General features: G+C 35.4%; 1 protein-coding gene across 1 annotated transcript in view; it reads left to right on the top strand.

Moving 5' to 3' along the window:
- The window catches only part of MED14 (mediator complex subunit 14), a 306,818-nt gene that overhangs the window by 180,756 nt on the left and 108,797 nt on the right, over positions 1 to 17,265 (top strand). Inside the window, exons 17-19 of the mRNA XM_090375928.1 lie at positions 1,275 to 1,491; positions 12,240 to 12,271; positions 14,599 to 14,721. Of these exons, the coding sequence (XP_090232054.1) occupies positions 1,275 to 1,491; positions 12,240 to 12,271; positions 14,599 to 14,721 (372 nt within the window). The remainder of the gene's footprint in view (positions 1 to 1,274; positions 1,492 to 12,239; positions 12,272 to 14,598; positions 14,722 to 17,265) is intronic.

The raw sequence follows: 17,265 nt of genomic DNA on the forward strand, positions 1-17,265 counted from the left end.
CATGGCAGTACCGTGCACCTGCTTGTATCAGGAATCCCTGAAAGTGATGGCACTACTTGATAAGCATAGGTTGAGGGTGGTACAGAAGTCCTTAGCAGCAGATTTCAGTCATTCTCCAGAAGCCTCTCTTGGTGCAGTTTACGGCCTGTTGGACTGGAATTGATGTAAACAGGGACACTGCATCGAATGACACCATAACCTCACTGTCAGAGATTGAGAGCTCTTTAATAAGGTGAATGAACTCTCTGCTTAGTGACAGTGTGGGCAGTATTTCCCACAAAAGGTGTAAGGAGTCATGCAATATACTTAGATAATTCATATGTAGGTGCATTGCAACAGGACACAGTGGGCTGGAGAGGAATGCCTGGCTTATGAATCTTAGATAGGCCATAAAACTGAGTCAGTTGGCAGTCTGTGGCATGCAGAAGCCACCGACCCGAAGCAGAAATTTTCCCTGATTTAAACCATGCATAGTCTAGTTTGTTAACGCTTGACTCCAGACGTCCCAAGACTTTGATAGGCAGATCTGTCGTAGGTTTATAGACATTGGGGTCTTGTAGCAAGACGAGGGCTTTCTCTAGATAATCTGGCCGGTCTAATATGACGATGTGGCATCTCTTGTTTGCAGGAAGCATGACGATGGTGTTGTCTCTTCTTATGGAGGAAAGAGCAGCGTGCTATCGGTGGTTAAGGTTGGGGCGGGTGGGCCGTGTGCATTGGAGGACTGAGGCCGTTTTGAAGCAGATTTCATTAGCAGCTTCTCCAGGGAGGTTAGTAATGCTTGCTTGAGATGGCTGGTCACCATTGATTTGATTTTCCATCAGATCATTTTAGAGCATCTGAAAACCTGTAAGTGTTCCACCATTCACTGATATCTGCTGCATGTCATTAATTTTCACAGAAGAGCTGCTTTCCCCCAAGCCTTGGATAACAAAAACAAATTCACACCATAAATTGGCATGATGAAACCTGGACTGAATTGATGAAAATCAGTCCTGTGGAGCAATTAATCACACTACACTATCAATCTGATGGACATGTGTCATATTTCTAAACCTAAATGTCCACTTCATTTTTGTTTAGCATTATGAAATAAATGTGCAGCATATTTTTTTATTTTATTTACATGACAAGTTTTCTGTGCTTTTCACTTTTATAAATTTATTATCACAAGGTTCCAGATGTTATCTGTGTGGGGGTAGTTGTTTTCTTATGGGGAATGATTTAATGGACACAAAGAATATATTTAAACCTGTTGTTTTTATTTCATCTAGGTAGTACATCTGGAAGAGAAACCTGGCAGTCCTTGTGAGATAGAACAAGCATATTACTTAATGACTGTACAGCCGCAACAGTTGGAAGATGATATAATGGACCAAAAAGAAGAAACCTCCCTTGATGCAGAGCTTCCTAAGTCTTATTTAAAGGTTATCACTTTCCTTCGATTAGACACTTTTGCTATCACTCATGGACCATGCACCAAACTAGATGGTAATGATTTTAGCTTTTTTAAATAAAAATTTTAAACAATAATAATATAATGAATTTGAATTTGTCAGATAGAATTTTGATGTTGAATGGATTGACATTCAGTAGTTAAACATCAGCACAATCTTAGAGTCTGTGATAATGGTGGATGGATAAAGTTTTGAAATGTAGGGAACCTCTGAAGTTTGCCATCCTCTGAGCCCATTTCCATGTGACATGTTGGTTGAAAATGACACCTCTCTGCAGCCTCCTTTATATCACAGTGCTACCACAACACTATGCAATTTTTATTACCAACAAAAAAATTTGCTTCAAGTTTGTTTGTTTTTCTAATAGTCTATTTTGGTAACATAGTTATACACACTAGTCTAATTATGTTTCCAAAAGTATTGGGACAATAACAAATAAACATGCTTGAAGCAAATTATTGGCAATACAAATGCTGTACGGAATACAAACATTGCATTAGCACAGATGGACAAATAAAATTGAAAAAGATGAATTGTCATTTGCAATCAGCATGTCACGTGGAAATGGATTCATATGATGCCATAGGATCTGACTGATGTAAAAAATATCAGTTTCACGACATTCCAAAAACCTTTTTTCTGGAACATTGTATGCAAGCAAAGGCAGTTGGCATGAGAGAGAGAGAGAGAGAGAGAGAGAGAGAGAGAGAGAGAGAGAGAGAGAGAGAGATAATAAAGACTCTCTAAACAGTTGGTCATGTTATCCAGGAAAACCTTATTCAGAATTGACAAAGAATCAATGCAAGAGTTTCTGTGAATGAGTTGATACCTGTAACTCTTTTATTGTTTAATGCTTAGCAATGGGTGAAGTGGTATTGGGCTCTGAGAAATTCGCATCCCTTATCTGAGATATACCATGTCTCTGATACCCTAACAATTCCTGCATTTGATGTCTTGACTAGTACTTGAAATTTGTTAAATTTATTTGCTCCCTTGCCTATATTTATGTTCATGCACCTGTTCTTACTTTTATTTATCCTAACATAGCCTATGTATATACTTGTTCCATGATGACTCCCAGGGTCACCCATCCTTCTTCCAGGATCATCCACCCAAATTAAAAGGAAAAAACAGCAAATTCATTGTTTTTTCCTTTCAATTTGAGTGGAAGAAGTTACCCAAAATATACTCATACAAAGATTAGTTTTTATATATTATCCTTTGTGTATATATAACATACTTCAGAGCTGTGATCTCCAGACCTTTGGGAAAAAAGTGGGAAAGCCAAGGTAAATGTTTTATATTTACTATCATAATAGGAAGGGTGTAAACATAATACAAACAGGGTGATGAATGATGAAAACAAAAAAAGTATTATTTTGAAGAAAGAAATTAGGATCGTCCTTTCACATAAAACAATCTATTTTGGTTTTAAATTTTAAAATATGGGGCTTGGTTATGAACAGACTTTTAGTGTAGAGTTGCCAAAATGGTGAAGAGAGAGAGAGAGAGGGGGGGGGGCTGCCGCTATTATTTTAATGCATATCTCTCCAAAGTGGATATTCATCATCATCAGCAGCCTGGAAAGCAAGGCACTGGGAATTTCCAGGACTGCTGGGAGTCATAGTGGAACAAGTAAATACATGGGCTGTGTTAGGGTAACTAAGAGTAGACAACAGGTGCATGTATACCTTGCATGTACACCAATGCTAGGAGTTATAGTTAATAAATTCAATGAGCTTGAAGAATGCTAGTCAAGACATCAAAGGCAGATATTGTTGGGATATCAGAGACATGGTGTAACACAGACATAAACAGTGCAGAACTGAAATTTGGGGAGTACAATGTGTACAGAAAGGATAGACAGGACAGGAAGGGAGGAGGGGTTATGCCATTAGCTAAGGAAACGCATAAAATCTAAGGAAGTGCATCCAATTTGATGTGGGTTGACAATGCAATGTTAAGTCTGTTTGGTGTGACATAAGCACTGTTATTTGTGGTTTTTTTTTTTTTTTTGTTTTTTTTTTTAGGAGCATTAGCAACTAAGGGCCATATTGCTCCGGGGATATGCGGTGGTCATTCCCTGACCTTTCCGCATCTGTATTCGGTGGTCATGGGCTCGAACCCCGGTCTAATCAAGAAACGTGTCCTGCCCACCTGGCTACGGAGGTGCCCATAAGCACTGGGAAAGGAAAAAAATGAGAGTAGGTGTGTTTCATAGGCCTAATGAATCTGATTGAGTATAATTAGCAATTGTTCAGGGAAATAGTGGGCCAGTAAATTAGAGTGTCTTATAAGGGGTGGATTTTAATTTCCCGGATATTGACTGGAATTTTTGGGTTGGTCACTCACCACACTAGGAAGGCTTTTGGGGATTTATTGGATGATTATTTTCTACAGCAGCATGTTCGGAGGCAACTAGAGGGAGTAATACTCTTGATCTAATTATCAATAGTGGATTCTTCATGCATCAAGAATCTGCAGATAAAGGAACCACTAGTTGGCAGTGATCAGTGTGCTGAAGTGGGATTTACTCAAAGGGGTAACTACCTCAAGGATAAAGGGAAGGGTTTTTGCTTTCATAAAGGTGACTACAGTGGTCTGAGACAGTATTTAAATTCTATACGGTGGAAACCAACTGATGATGTTACCAACAGCAAATTCAAAATGCGAAGCATTCAGAGAATTAATCTTGGAAGCTACTAGGCTTTTCATACCAACAAAGAAATATTGTTCAAGGTTTAGGCCTAAATGGATGTCAGATGAACTAATTAGACATGTGACAGAGAAGAAAAATGCATGGGATACATATAAATTAATATGTGACACAGAAGCCTATGATAGATATAAGTTGATCTGTAACCAAATTACAAAGGAGGTTAAGCAGGCGAAGGCAGATTACAAGAAATATTGTGGCAAAGGATGCAAAGAAAAACATCAAAGATTTCTTTACCTATGTAAACTCTAGAAGGAAAACAATGAATCAGATTGGTCCACTGGATATTGATGGTTCAACTGTTGATAATCCTGCTCAGATGGCTAACAAACTAAATGAGATTTTGCATCTACATTCACACATGAGGAGTTATTCAGGGAGGAGAATGCCAGAGGTAAATTAAACTCTGGCAGAGAGCTAGATGATTTTGTAATAACTGAGAGGAAAGTGGAGGAGAAATTGTTGAAGATAAACATAAAAAAAGGCACCTTGGGTGGATGGGATCTATCCAGTTATATTAAAGGAGGCAGCAAAGGAAGTAAGCAAACCTTAGCCATAATCATGAAGTAAGCAAACCCTTAGCCATAATCATGACAGCTTCCTTGGACTCAGGGGAGGTAACCATGGCCTGGAGATGTGCAAATGTGCCCCAATTCACAAAGGAGGATCAAAGGGCAACACAAGTAATTATAGACCGATTAGTTTAACTTCTGTTCCCCAAGAAATTAATGGAGGCACTGGTTAAAGAAGCACTGCAGGATCATCTAGATAAGACTTCAGTTATAGCTCGGACACAGCATGGGTTTGTTAAGGGGAAGCCTTGTCTGACTAATTTGATTGGATACTGGATGTAAAGAATAACTTTGATATCATATATTTGGATCTTAGAAAAGCCTTTGATACTGTTGCGCATGGAAGAATGCTGCGTAAATTGGAGCAATGTGGCATTGGAGGCAAATTGCTGCTTTGGGAGAAGACAGAGTGGTAATCAGTGAACACTGCTCTTCATGGACTAATGTTATTAGTGGAGTCCCTCAGGGTTTAGTGTTGGGTACATTGTTGTTTTCTGTATTTATAAATGATATTGATGGTATATCAGGCTTAATGTCCAAGTTTGCAGACGATACGAAGGTTGGAAGGGTTGTTAATGACACTAATGACAGTACACTGGTGCAACAGGATCTAGAAAAGTTGAGCAGATGGGCTGCTCAGTGCTGATGGGATTCTTCCTCTTGCTCAGAATAATCACCTGAGAGGGCATAAATTCAAATTGAGGAAAGACAGTTGTAGGATAAATGTGCGGAAGTTTGCCTTTAGCCAGCGGGTGGTTGATTGGTGGAACAAACTTCCATCTGTTGTAGAAGTTGATAGCTTAAATAGAATCAAGGCAGAACTTGACAAACATTTGGAGCAAGTGGATGGGTGAAATAAGGGTTTTTTTTTTTTTTTTTTTTTTTGGCTAATGCTATATAAACTGGCTTTCTTGCATCACGTGCCTTTGCTGATGTCTGAAAGGGTGTTGCCAAACTTTGGCATTATATTGTTTTACTGTGATATCCTTTGACTACATATGCTTTTATTGTTGTAGCTGATTGATTAAAATACAGTTGTTGAGTAGTACATTAAAAAATTTATTTCTTCATGTTATTCATACTTGACAGTTGTTGAATTCTGGATGGAAATATTCTTTCTCTCTGGAAAGTGAATAACTGATTTCAGATGGCCTTTGTTAAGATTGTGTTTAGTACTGCACCCCCCCCTCTCTCTCTCTCTCTCTCTCTCTCTCTCTCTCACACACACACACACACACACACACACACACTTGTTTATATGTATCTCACTCAAAACAAAGGGAGTCATGGATCAATCATTGCATTTGGTAGCATCTTGAAGAGAAGAAACAAAAAAAAGGGGGAAGGGTTATAATTATTAAATTCTGATTTTGTTGAATTTAGAAAGAATTGCCTTAACTTTTTTCATCAAGGACAGTATCTGCAAACATCTATTTTGTATATGCTTTGACAAATAAACATTATGCCATAATTCTTATCTTTTCATATTAATGTAAGTGACATTAATTAATCATTTTGATGTGTTTATATATATATATATATATATATATATATAACACATCTAACGTATAAAAGTATATATATATATATACTTTTTTTTCCCTAACTTGAAAACTGGTCCTGGAATTCAAAAATTTTCAGTTAGCTAAAGCTTTGTCACATAATATTAAGAGTACCTAAGAGGCCACTCCCCGACTTATGTAAAGGTTGCGTTCTGCAGAACTCTATGTAAGTCAGAATTTCCCTAAATGCTTATGCAGCACTTCCAAATTTGAGTGAAGCAAGAAAGAAATGTTCAACGAACATGTAAATAGAATTATTTATTCAATATTTTTATCTCATTACAAAAGTGTACAAAATTACAAAAATTTCAAAATTATAAAATTACAAAAAGCGACGAGACATGCATAATGTCAGCAACTTTTACCTTTCAAGCATCGTTGTCAGAATTAAAATTAACTCTTCAGCTGATAAGCACGCCGCTGTGAAAGTTGAGGGCTGTGAAGATTTAGAAAGGTTTTTTTTCCCAAAACATCACAAAATTTCTCTGTAGCTGCAGAATCAGCACTGGCTACTTCACCGCATGCTTTAATGTTTTGGAAACCAGTGCGATGCTAGAACCTATTAAACTATCCGTTGCTTGCCACGAATTGGCTTGGGGTTCGCCGTACTTATCCTTAATATCTTCAAATACTTCTTGCTTTTGCCTGAATGGCCATTGGACTCAGGGGCACTTGCTTCTGAATCTGATTTTCCATTCATATTATTAATAGATTTTCTATCTTCGATATAGCACCTAAATGCTGTTTTGTGATCACCTTGATCTTAAGTGCATTGATCCTTTAACATGTTCTTTTATATGTGCACTGTCCCTTAAAATAGTATTCACTATTGAAGCAGCAAGACCTAATTCCATGCAATAGATGAAAAACTTTGTCCTGCTTCATACTTCTTAATCATTTTCATCTTCATTTCTAAATCGATTTTGTTTCGTTTCCTAGCTCTGCCCTAGCACTTGCACTTTCCATTGGTCCCTTTCCCTTCACCATTGTAATAAGTGAATAGGAAGAGAAGATTCTGAAAATTTATTTGTTTTTTATATGATTCTAGATTTCAGTGAAGAGGAACTCATCTCACCTTAATACCGTAATGTAAAAAACCCACAGAATTCTAGTTATGGGCATTATTGCAAATGCAATAAGATAGAATTTACTGCCTGTTTATAATAGATTGCACTAACAGAAAAGCCCAATAAACTGGAAGGCGCAAATTGCTTTTATTGTTTTATGGTCGTGACCTCCAAAAACGTGCTTTAGAAAAATATCACGAAGGTGTTCAAAATTGATTCTTATAACGGGAACATATGAAAACGATGAAAGGGTAGTGCAATTTCCACTATAAATATGACCTTTTAGAGAGATAAATAGATTAGTAATATAGCAAAATTTTCGACTTCCAAGGATTGGAATGAATTTTATAAAAAAAAAAAAATGTGTTATTGGGTTCACATTACGATATTTTCACGATACCTGCATTTATTCCTACAGGATACAAAATACGTTTCCACATTTTTTTTAAGTTTGCACCAGCTGGCAAAAACTTACGTAAAGTCAAATTTCCATAAGGCGAGTATTACGTAAGCCAGGGAGTGGCTGTATACTGTATATGTATACCCTATATATATATACTGTCTTATGGGCTTAGAGGGGAACAGGCATTCTGTGTGTTATGAGACAGTCTAAAACACTGATGGATCCAATAATTTTCTATTTTAGAAGATTTAAGAGAAGTCTGGTTGGCCTGCCTCCCTAAAATCCACTCATGCACACCTTCTCATTAGTAATCCCTGTTATATCGCTTTGGTGGCAACGAATGTGTAGAGTGGTTCTCTTCAAGATGCCTGGTCACTTTGAAGAGGAAAAGACCAAACCCTCCAGCACTTAATTAAATATGACAACACAATGAAACAAATGGCTTCCCAGCAGATTTCACTCTCCCTGTTATGGCGGCAAGAGGATCAGAGTGGAAGCAGAGGGTGCAAAGAATCTCTGGGTATGACCAGGATGACATGTATGAAAAATGAACTTGTCCTGATACAATGTAAGAATGCTCATCTGTGAAGATAGGATATTATAGCTAGAAAAGGAATTAGAAAATGTGAATTGGAATATCATCGGCTTGGCTGAAAAAAGAAGAAGAAATGAATCACAAGTTTATCAATTGGAAATTTCCTGTACACCAATGGAAACAGTGAAAAGAGAGAAGGTGGAATTGACTTTCTGGTCCATAAATATATTAAAAACAAAATTTTGGAATTCAAAAGTACATCAAATACATCTAAGAGGTACAAACTAAAGGTTATAATGATATGTGCACCAACATCAACCCATGATGATGAGAAGGTTGAAGAAATGTGCATGGAAATTGAGAGACTTCTAAGTGAACAGAAAACTCACTACACCATCATTATGGGGGGGACTTTAATGCTAAGGCTGGAAAGAGACAAAACAGCACAGAAATGGAAACTATAGGATATTTTGGAATTGGTGAAAAATGAAAGAGGTGAAAGACTTGTGGAATTTGCAGAATCTCAAGGAATGTCAGTAATGAACACTTTTTTCAAGAAAAAGGCGAACAGAAAGTGTACATGGAAGAACCCAAATGGATTAACACCTAATAAAAATTTAATTCATCCTCACTAACAGAAGATATATTGCGAACGATGTTACCATCCTGAACAAGGTAAATGTTGGAAGTGATCACAGAATGGTAAGATGCACACTTGAGATGTGAGAAAAGAAAGGAAAAAAACTGACTTGAGTAAATAATACGAATGTCTTTGAGATAACAGAAGAGGAGAAAAAGGAGTATATACTGGAACTTGGGAACAAGTTTGAGCTTCTGCAGACCTCGCAGGACCAAGATATCAGAAGAATACTACAACTTTCTGAAAGTGATGAAGTCCAAGAAACCTATAGGTAAAAAGAAATCCAAAGAAGCAAAAATTAGTCAAGAAACAATTCATGATGAACCGAAGATGACAAATGAAGAGAAAGATAAACACTGACAAGGACCAAATTGAGTATACTGAATTATGCAAAGTCATTAGAGATTCAGAGGATATAAGAAGATTTAACACAAGAAAAGTAGAACAAGCATTATGGGAAAACAAAGGACTTAAATCAGCAGCAACGAGCAGTAATACAGAAAGACAAATGATGCTGAATCTGAAGAATGGTGATGGTGTACTTATAAATAGCAGAGAAGGCATAATTCAAATAGCAGAAGACTACTATAAAGTATTATATAAGGAGCAAGGGAATGATGCCAGCAGTGGGGAAGATGTATCACAAATTAGTAACATGTATGACATACCTGATATCCTTCTTGATAAGGTAGAACATGTATCAAGGAAAATGAAGAATCAAAAAGCCCCAGGTGAAGATGAAGGTACTGTAGCGTTTTAAAATTAGGAGGAAGACATAACACAGAAACTGGCAAGACTCTTCACAAAATACATTAGGAAAGGCATGATGCCTAAGGAGTGGAATAATGTAATTGTAATTTTGCTGCATAAGAAAGGAGATAAATCAGAAATAGGAAATTATAGACCAATTAGCTTGTTATCCCACATCTACAAGTTGTTCACAAGGGTGACTAACAGATCAGAAAGAATACTTGATGAGAATCAACTGAAAGCAAGCTGGCTTTAGGACAGGATCCTCAACTATGGATCACCTTCACATAATATCACAGCTAATGGAAAAAGCAAATGAATATAAAATGCCATTATGCCTGGCATTTGTGGATTATGAAAAGACGTTTCACTCCATACAACATAAGGCAACGTTTCGGGCACTGGAAAGACAAGGCATAGGCATCCCATACATTATGATTTTGAAGAAAATATATGAGAATGTTACCTCTTTTATTAGACTAAAAAAAGACAGTAGCAAATTTAAAATTGAGAAAGAATTTTGACAAGGAGACAATATCTCCCAAGTTAATTACTGCTGCCCTTGAAGAAGCTTTCAGAAGATTGGACTTGTCGCAGAAAAGAGTCAATGTGAATAGAGAGTACCTAAATCATTTACGATTTGCAGAATGGAAGAGAAGCTGAAAACTACACAGTGAAGAATAGAACGAATTATATTAGGAATCAGATTGTTGGATAAGAAGAGAAACATAGATTAGGCAGCAAACTCAGGTAAAGGACATTCTTATCAAAACTGAAGAACTGAAATGGACTTGGGCAGGACACACAGCTCAAAGACATGGTGACAGATGGACTAAGAAAATAACAGAATGGTACCCCAAAGAAGCTAAAAGAAAACCTGGAAGACAACAATGGAGATGGACAGATGAAATTCAGGTATTCGTGGGCAGTAAATGAATGGCCATTGCACAAAACAGAAGGAATTGGAAAGTTGCTGGAGAGGCCTTCATCCTGCAGTGGATTAAAAATGACTGATGATTGTCACATAATTGCACTTGAACTGGCTGAATATATCTGTAAATTAAAACCCTGCACATAAAATAATTTAAAATGTATTATATAAAGTTGGTGCAGGTTATAATACAATATAAAATTATGTACAGTTGTGCCCCCTGTATCCACTGATTCAGTTACCCGCAGTTAAACATGGGGGAGAAAAAAACGAAAAAACTTAACATGCACTACTTGTGTGTGATGCTTCCCTTTATTTAGAGATTTAACAGATGCACCGTTTTCAAACTTGAATAATTTGAAAGCACAACTCTTGCGTTTGCCCATCATTTTCGCAATTTTTAAACAAAAAAAAAAAAAAAAATTTAGTTACTATAAATTCTGACATCCCTGACATAAATAGCGAAGCAAAAATTGTCCTTTTGCGGTGCGACGGAACACAACACTTGATGCAATACACTAAATCAAACTAAACGTTTGGTCTTGAAGTGTCCCAGTTAATCCAATCCCAGTAAATAAATTGAGAGTCGGCTATACTTTATTATTATTACCATATTTAATGTTGGTAATGTCTTACTGTGTGTTTAATTTATCAATTAAACTTTATTATTTATTATATGTATGTATGTACAAGAAAATCACGTTATATATGGGATCAGCAGGTGTTCACTCGCATCCTCAGTTTCGGCCATCCACGGTAAGTCTTGGAACGTATCCCCCGTGGATATGGGGTCGGGGTCTTACTGTATAGTATTGATTCAGCAACATTCTCTATAGAGAAAGGGAATATTGCTGAATGAAGCAAGGAAATTTCTTTTATCAAAATAAACATTTATAGTTGAGATAACAAAAGCACACCACATCAAAATTCGTGTCCAGTGATCTGGTGAGACACACGCTTTCCCCAAAGTTACATAGATAGCAAGGTTACACAGTTCCAGTACAAGTAACTAGCAGTATTAAAATTACAGAGGATTATAGGTCATATTGCTCGCCATAGATACTATACCACTTGCTGCTGCAGTGGAATGAATATGTGAAAAGCAGAAGAGAAAGATTAATGTCTGAAATGTTTTAAGAACCAATGTAACACTGGCAGTAAGAATTTTATCGCAATAGCAGTAACAAAGAAATTAATAAAATCTAAAGGAAAGATAAATGGATCAAAGAGAATTACACATTTCAGAAAAATTTGTTGCACGTTAGGATGAAATTCTAGCAGAATGTACACTGTCATCTTTCCAAGCAAATTTTCTCTGATACATTGAATTTAATATTCAAAAAATAATGTAAAATTTGGTAAATAAATTGAAACTCTCATTTGTGTACTTGTGCTCACACATAAAGAATGACATTTCCTGTATTTTCTTTATTCTTTTTGAATTATATATCTAAAAAAAAGTGACAACTACACTCTGTAATAATCATTCAGTGTTACACAAAAAACTGCATTTTTCGTTCTGACCCAAAAATTTAGTCTCTGTTTTTTTGAAAAGCAAAATGTCGTATAACATGTATTGAAATTTACCTGTTTTGCTTTCTTTTAGTTTGTGAACAAAACATGGGAGGCAAAAGAAAAGTAAGTGTATTGTTTCTTTAGAAACTTATAAACTAGAACAACAAAAAAATATATTTTACTAGCACTATGAATATTATTTTTAGTCTCAGCAGTTTATAAAGTCACTTATATTTAATCTTCTTCTTCTTCTTTGTCCTTCCCTTCTTCCCACGTTCATATGGGGTCGGCATCACATCTACTTTCCATCAATTATCTTTTGTTTTGGCATAGTTTTTACGACCAGATGCCCTTCCTGACGTCAACCCTCACCATTTATCCGGGCTAGGGATTTAAGCTGCCGATCTGCCAAGCCTTATGCAGCTATATAGAAGTGGTAGCTCTTATACAATGGTGATGTCGCAGTTTAATAATTTTACGCAATTTATGCTGAATTTCTAATCCCACTGAACAAGCAGGTGGCACTGCTGTAGTTCTTTTATCTCATGAAAATGGCTGACTCGGTAGAATGGCTGTGACCTTGAAAATAACAGTAATAAATAACTCAGCAACACGTGAGTATTTTTACATTTATATTTAATATTGTTCATAATTTATTTCTGATATCCTTAGTGGGATTTTAGCATTCGGTTAAACCCACTTAGAAATTCTGTTGCTTTCTCTCACACCAGTTCTGCTTATTTATCATAATTCCATTAATACTACAAAAAAAAAATACACTGTAATGAATAAAAGCTGTAACATAGCTTTGGACACTATTAGCCCTTTAAGTGCTGAGTCACTTTCTAAGCTATTACCCTAGGGATGGCCTGAGTTATTTTTTCAAAAAAGCTGACATTTTCTAAAAACGTAAAAAAAAATTCTATAAGAATAGATATTATATATGAAGCATATGTGTAAAATTTTATTAACTTCAGAAATATATATATTTTTTTTGGAAAAAATTCAGAATTACTTTATATATCTCTTGGCATCTCAGAGAAAGGATTTTAGAGACAGTACCTTATTATGCACCATGAGAAAGCAATAAAACAGTACATTAAAGTTTATTTTCACTGTCCTAATAAGTGTGAAATTTCATTTGAATTTTCACTGGTGCAAAAAGTTTAAAAGAAAGTATAGATGTAAGCATATTGAAGTAACCTATTTAAAATAATGCAATAATAATCTTCAAATAATAGTATATAAAAAGAAAAAAATACACTGCAAATAACAATAGTTAACCAAAAGAATACATCGAAATTAAATTAAAAGTAATGGTATTAATGTAGCTGGTGGAGAAATTTATTAGCTAGAAATAAAAGGTTGAAATAGAAGGCCAAAATAGATAAGAAGTCTGTTGAGAAAATGTAATGTTGAAAGATGTATGGAAAATTATTCTGTAGTTTTCTCTACATCTTATTATAAACAAATTATAGAATCAAGTTATGGTAAGAGATTATGAATATAGAAGTGCTACAGACATCTGCAAAATAATGAGGATAATGGGCAGTCACCTGCTAACAGTAGTTATTATTTGGCTGAGCTAAGAGTGTGTAAAAGACAACCTCTAAATTGACAGCCCTAGCTAATAAGAATTTTGTTAAGTAGAAAAAGGAAGGTAATTATATAAAAGAGTTATTATATGTTAAATGGTATGGAAATATCTTTAAGAACAAGGGAGGTTAAAAGATGTTGAATGTCAGAAGGAGCAAATTTTGGGGGAGATTTTTTTTAGCATGGTTAATGGAGGAATTTTTTTTTACAGGGATGGGACACTTAAATAGAACGAGTGCAAGGTTATTTGCTGATGGTATATTGGCAGTGTTAGGTGGGTCAGAAAACTGCTAGCTAGGATACCCAGATTAATAGATTAACAGCAGCTGCAAGCAAAGGTGTAAGTGATTAATGCACAGTTTCTGTTGGAACATATAGCAGCCTGGAAAATGAGGTGTTAGAGAACTTCCTGTATATAAAATAGATTTTCTGTTTATACTTCAGAATGGTTACATTGGGTCAGAGGTATAGAGAATACAAGAGCATTACCTGTTTATTTGGCCTGTGTCATTATGCCCTGCATTTTTCTGTATCATTTTGTCCTATTTTTAAAAGTAAGGTTAGGAGAAGCAGTTACTATATCTTAATAACGTATCAGTTTAAATTTTGAAAAATAACTAAAAATTATCAATTTTTCAACTGGAAACTGAATAGGAATACTTCATGGATAATTAAACTGTTAACAGTAAGTATTTATTTCTTTGATTAAAAGTTACAGGAAAAATGCATTTATTTCATATATTAGATTACTTCTCTGATTACAACAGCTGATATTTGTTTTAAATATTTATTTTAAATATTCAAAGATTTATCTTATGTTATATAATTGATTTTATATGAAATTTTATTTTTAGTTGCTTTCCCATTCTGACAGTCCTGCAAAACGAATGAAACATACAGGTTACTTCATTGCAGAACTTGCTCATGTTATGGCTATGTGTGATGAACGGATTCCATTTGCCACTCTCACACAAGAGGTAAAAAACTTGATTTTAATAGACAGTTTTTTAACTTAATAAAGATATCTCATTATGTGAGTAGTTCCCTGTTGTATCTCTTAGCTTATAAAAGCAGTTGAGTAAAAAATAATAAGTGATATGTCAGTCATTATATCAGTTTTGATTTTTAACTTAGCAGAGACTTAGTGAAACTGCATAATAGACTTGAGTTGGGAATATGTGTAAACTGAGCCTGGCTGATGCTATGAGATGCATCATGGGGAGTTTGAAAATAGATTTCATACACTGATGAGAATGAAAAGTTCTATTATGGAAATAGATTTATTCATATTACTTATGAGCATTATTGGAAGTCCAAACTATATAAAACAGATCCTTACCACCACATTACCACCACCAAATTTCATTGGTGGTCTAATACAGTCTGAATGAAACTGTTCTTTGGTCATATGTTGCACTTGGATGCATCCATCTGTTGCTTTGACTGTGATATGGTGTGATTTATTACTCCACATGTTTTGCTACTGCATCAATGTCCAGTGCTTTCATTCTCTGCTCCAAGATAGGCAGTGGCTTATAAGCAGCTGTATGACCATAGAACCCGTTCTGTCATCTATTAATTTTAATTTTTTAGGTATATTATTAACAATTGTTGGTGTTGCACTTGTCTCGCTCCTGTCAATTTTCTCTTGAGTCATCTCATAAAGAATAAGATGACTTGAGAGATTCTTTACTACCATCCTTTGCGATTTCCTGTTGCAATATGTTTCAACTGTCAGCATACTATCAAGTTATTAATAGTGGTCTACCTGGCTTGGGATGAATGACATGCAGTGTTCAGCACACACACACACCAGTATGTGACAACCCTTTCACACCTCTTGTGAAGTAATCTAGGTTATTTTCTTGTTCCATTCAGTTCTGTCTACCTGTGATCAACTGTGCATGCTTTTTATGTGCTGCTTTAACTGGTACTGCCATTCACCTGTAATGTGACATCTGGAATTAACCATTGCTTCTCAAGGATTAAACATTTGTAGGATTATGTGTATGCACATGTGTACGAATGTGTAAAAGAAATGCATATGACTTTTCTGGGTTGTATACTCTAAGCTCCTTGACCTGTATTCATTAGTTTAGGTTGAGCTATATCTTGAAAACTGAATTTTGCTGCAGTACAGACAGCTACAGTGCTGCAACAGTCTTTTTTTTTTTTTTTTTTTTTTTTTTTTCCCCGTGTTTCCTGCATATAATGTTCTATATTTCCTATAATTTTTAAATTTTGATCACTGTAATATGATGTTAATTTAGATACACTATAAAGTATTTGCCTGTTAGGTGACCTTTTTTAAACACCCATCTGACCTGTGTACATTATTTCCTGTATTTTTTATATTTTTTTGGTTTGAAATTTCCTGTAACATTAGACACTACACCCAATATTTCTGCAATGGTTTACCTTATATTTGGGAAATGAAGCTTATCAGAACTAGGCTATTGGGTGAATCTCCTTTAAAGTAGTGTCTTGCTTAACATAACTATAACTGATTCCAGTGCTCCTGCAACTTCTGGAAGCATTCCCTATAAGTTTCTTTTGAAATTGCTAATAGTTCCAATGTATTCTGAATAATTTCCTCATTTGTTATAAATCTGTTATCTTTCATAGGGGCCTTTAGCCTTGAAGAAGGGATTAAAAACATGGCTAAATCTGGTGACTATGGAAAATGGGAAACCACGGTGGCGGAATGCTTCACAAAAAATTTTTGAATGGAAAGCATTGAGTGTATATAAGCACTGTCATGATGCAAGTACTAATTCTCTGCAGCGTGATTTGCCATTTTCTCTGAAAACAGCAATGTGAGCTTCAGGGAATATGGAGAGTTTAGTGAGTGAAGTATCACTAATTAATCCAGCTGCTTCCTAATTAACAAGTATGAACAGCAGTGCTATTGTTAAAAGCAAAACTTGGACTCAGCAGTTCTGAAGGGTTATATGGTACAGCAGTGTTTCCCAACATGTGATCCACAGACCACTTTTGGTCTGTAATTTATGAAAGTGGTCTGCACTGCAGAACTTGGCAATTAACACAGCTTTTGTAAGGTAGGCAACAATCCCATTAACAATGATGGGCAATACAGGTATGCCTCTAACAACCCAACATACTACATAAGAGTTCATATCATTGTATTTTAAAAAAATAGTTATTAATACAGGGTGTCCATGTAGTCCCTGTGCACTTTAAAACTGTAATAAATTAGGTTCTATATGAGATAAAGACAATCTGTAAAAAGCATTAGAAAAGTAATTTATTTTACAAGGTCTGGTAAATAAATAATGCACTATAAGCTGTAACATTATTATTATCTGAGATATTGTAACCATAATTCACATACATAAAATCTTTCAACTTTGTGAAAATATTCAATATAAAAACCACCACACTCACTGTATTTTTTCCATGTTCTTTCCAGGTAGTGAATGCACTTTGGTAAAATCAGCAGGCTGAAGTTTACACCAATTTAATGGCAGAAATGAGTTCCATATCATCCTCAAACACCTTCA

This window comes from Mastigoproctus giganteus, chromosome 6 (assembly GCF_048544385.1).
Source record: "Mastigoproctus giganteus isolate SK-2022 chromosome 6, ASM4854438v1, whole genome shotgun sequence".
NCBI lineage: Eukaryota > Metazoa > Arthropoda > Arachnida > Uropygi > Thelyphonidae > Mastigoproctus > Mastigoproctus giganteus.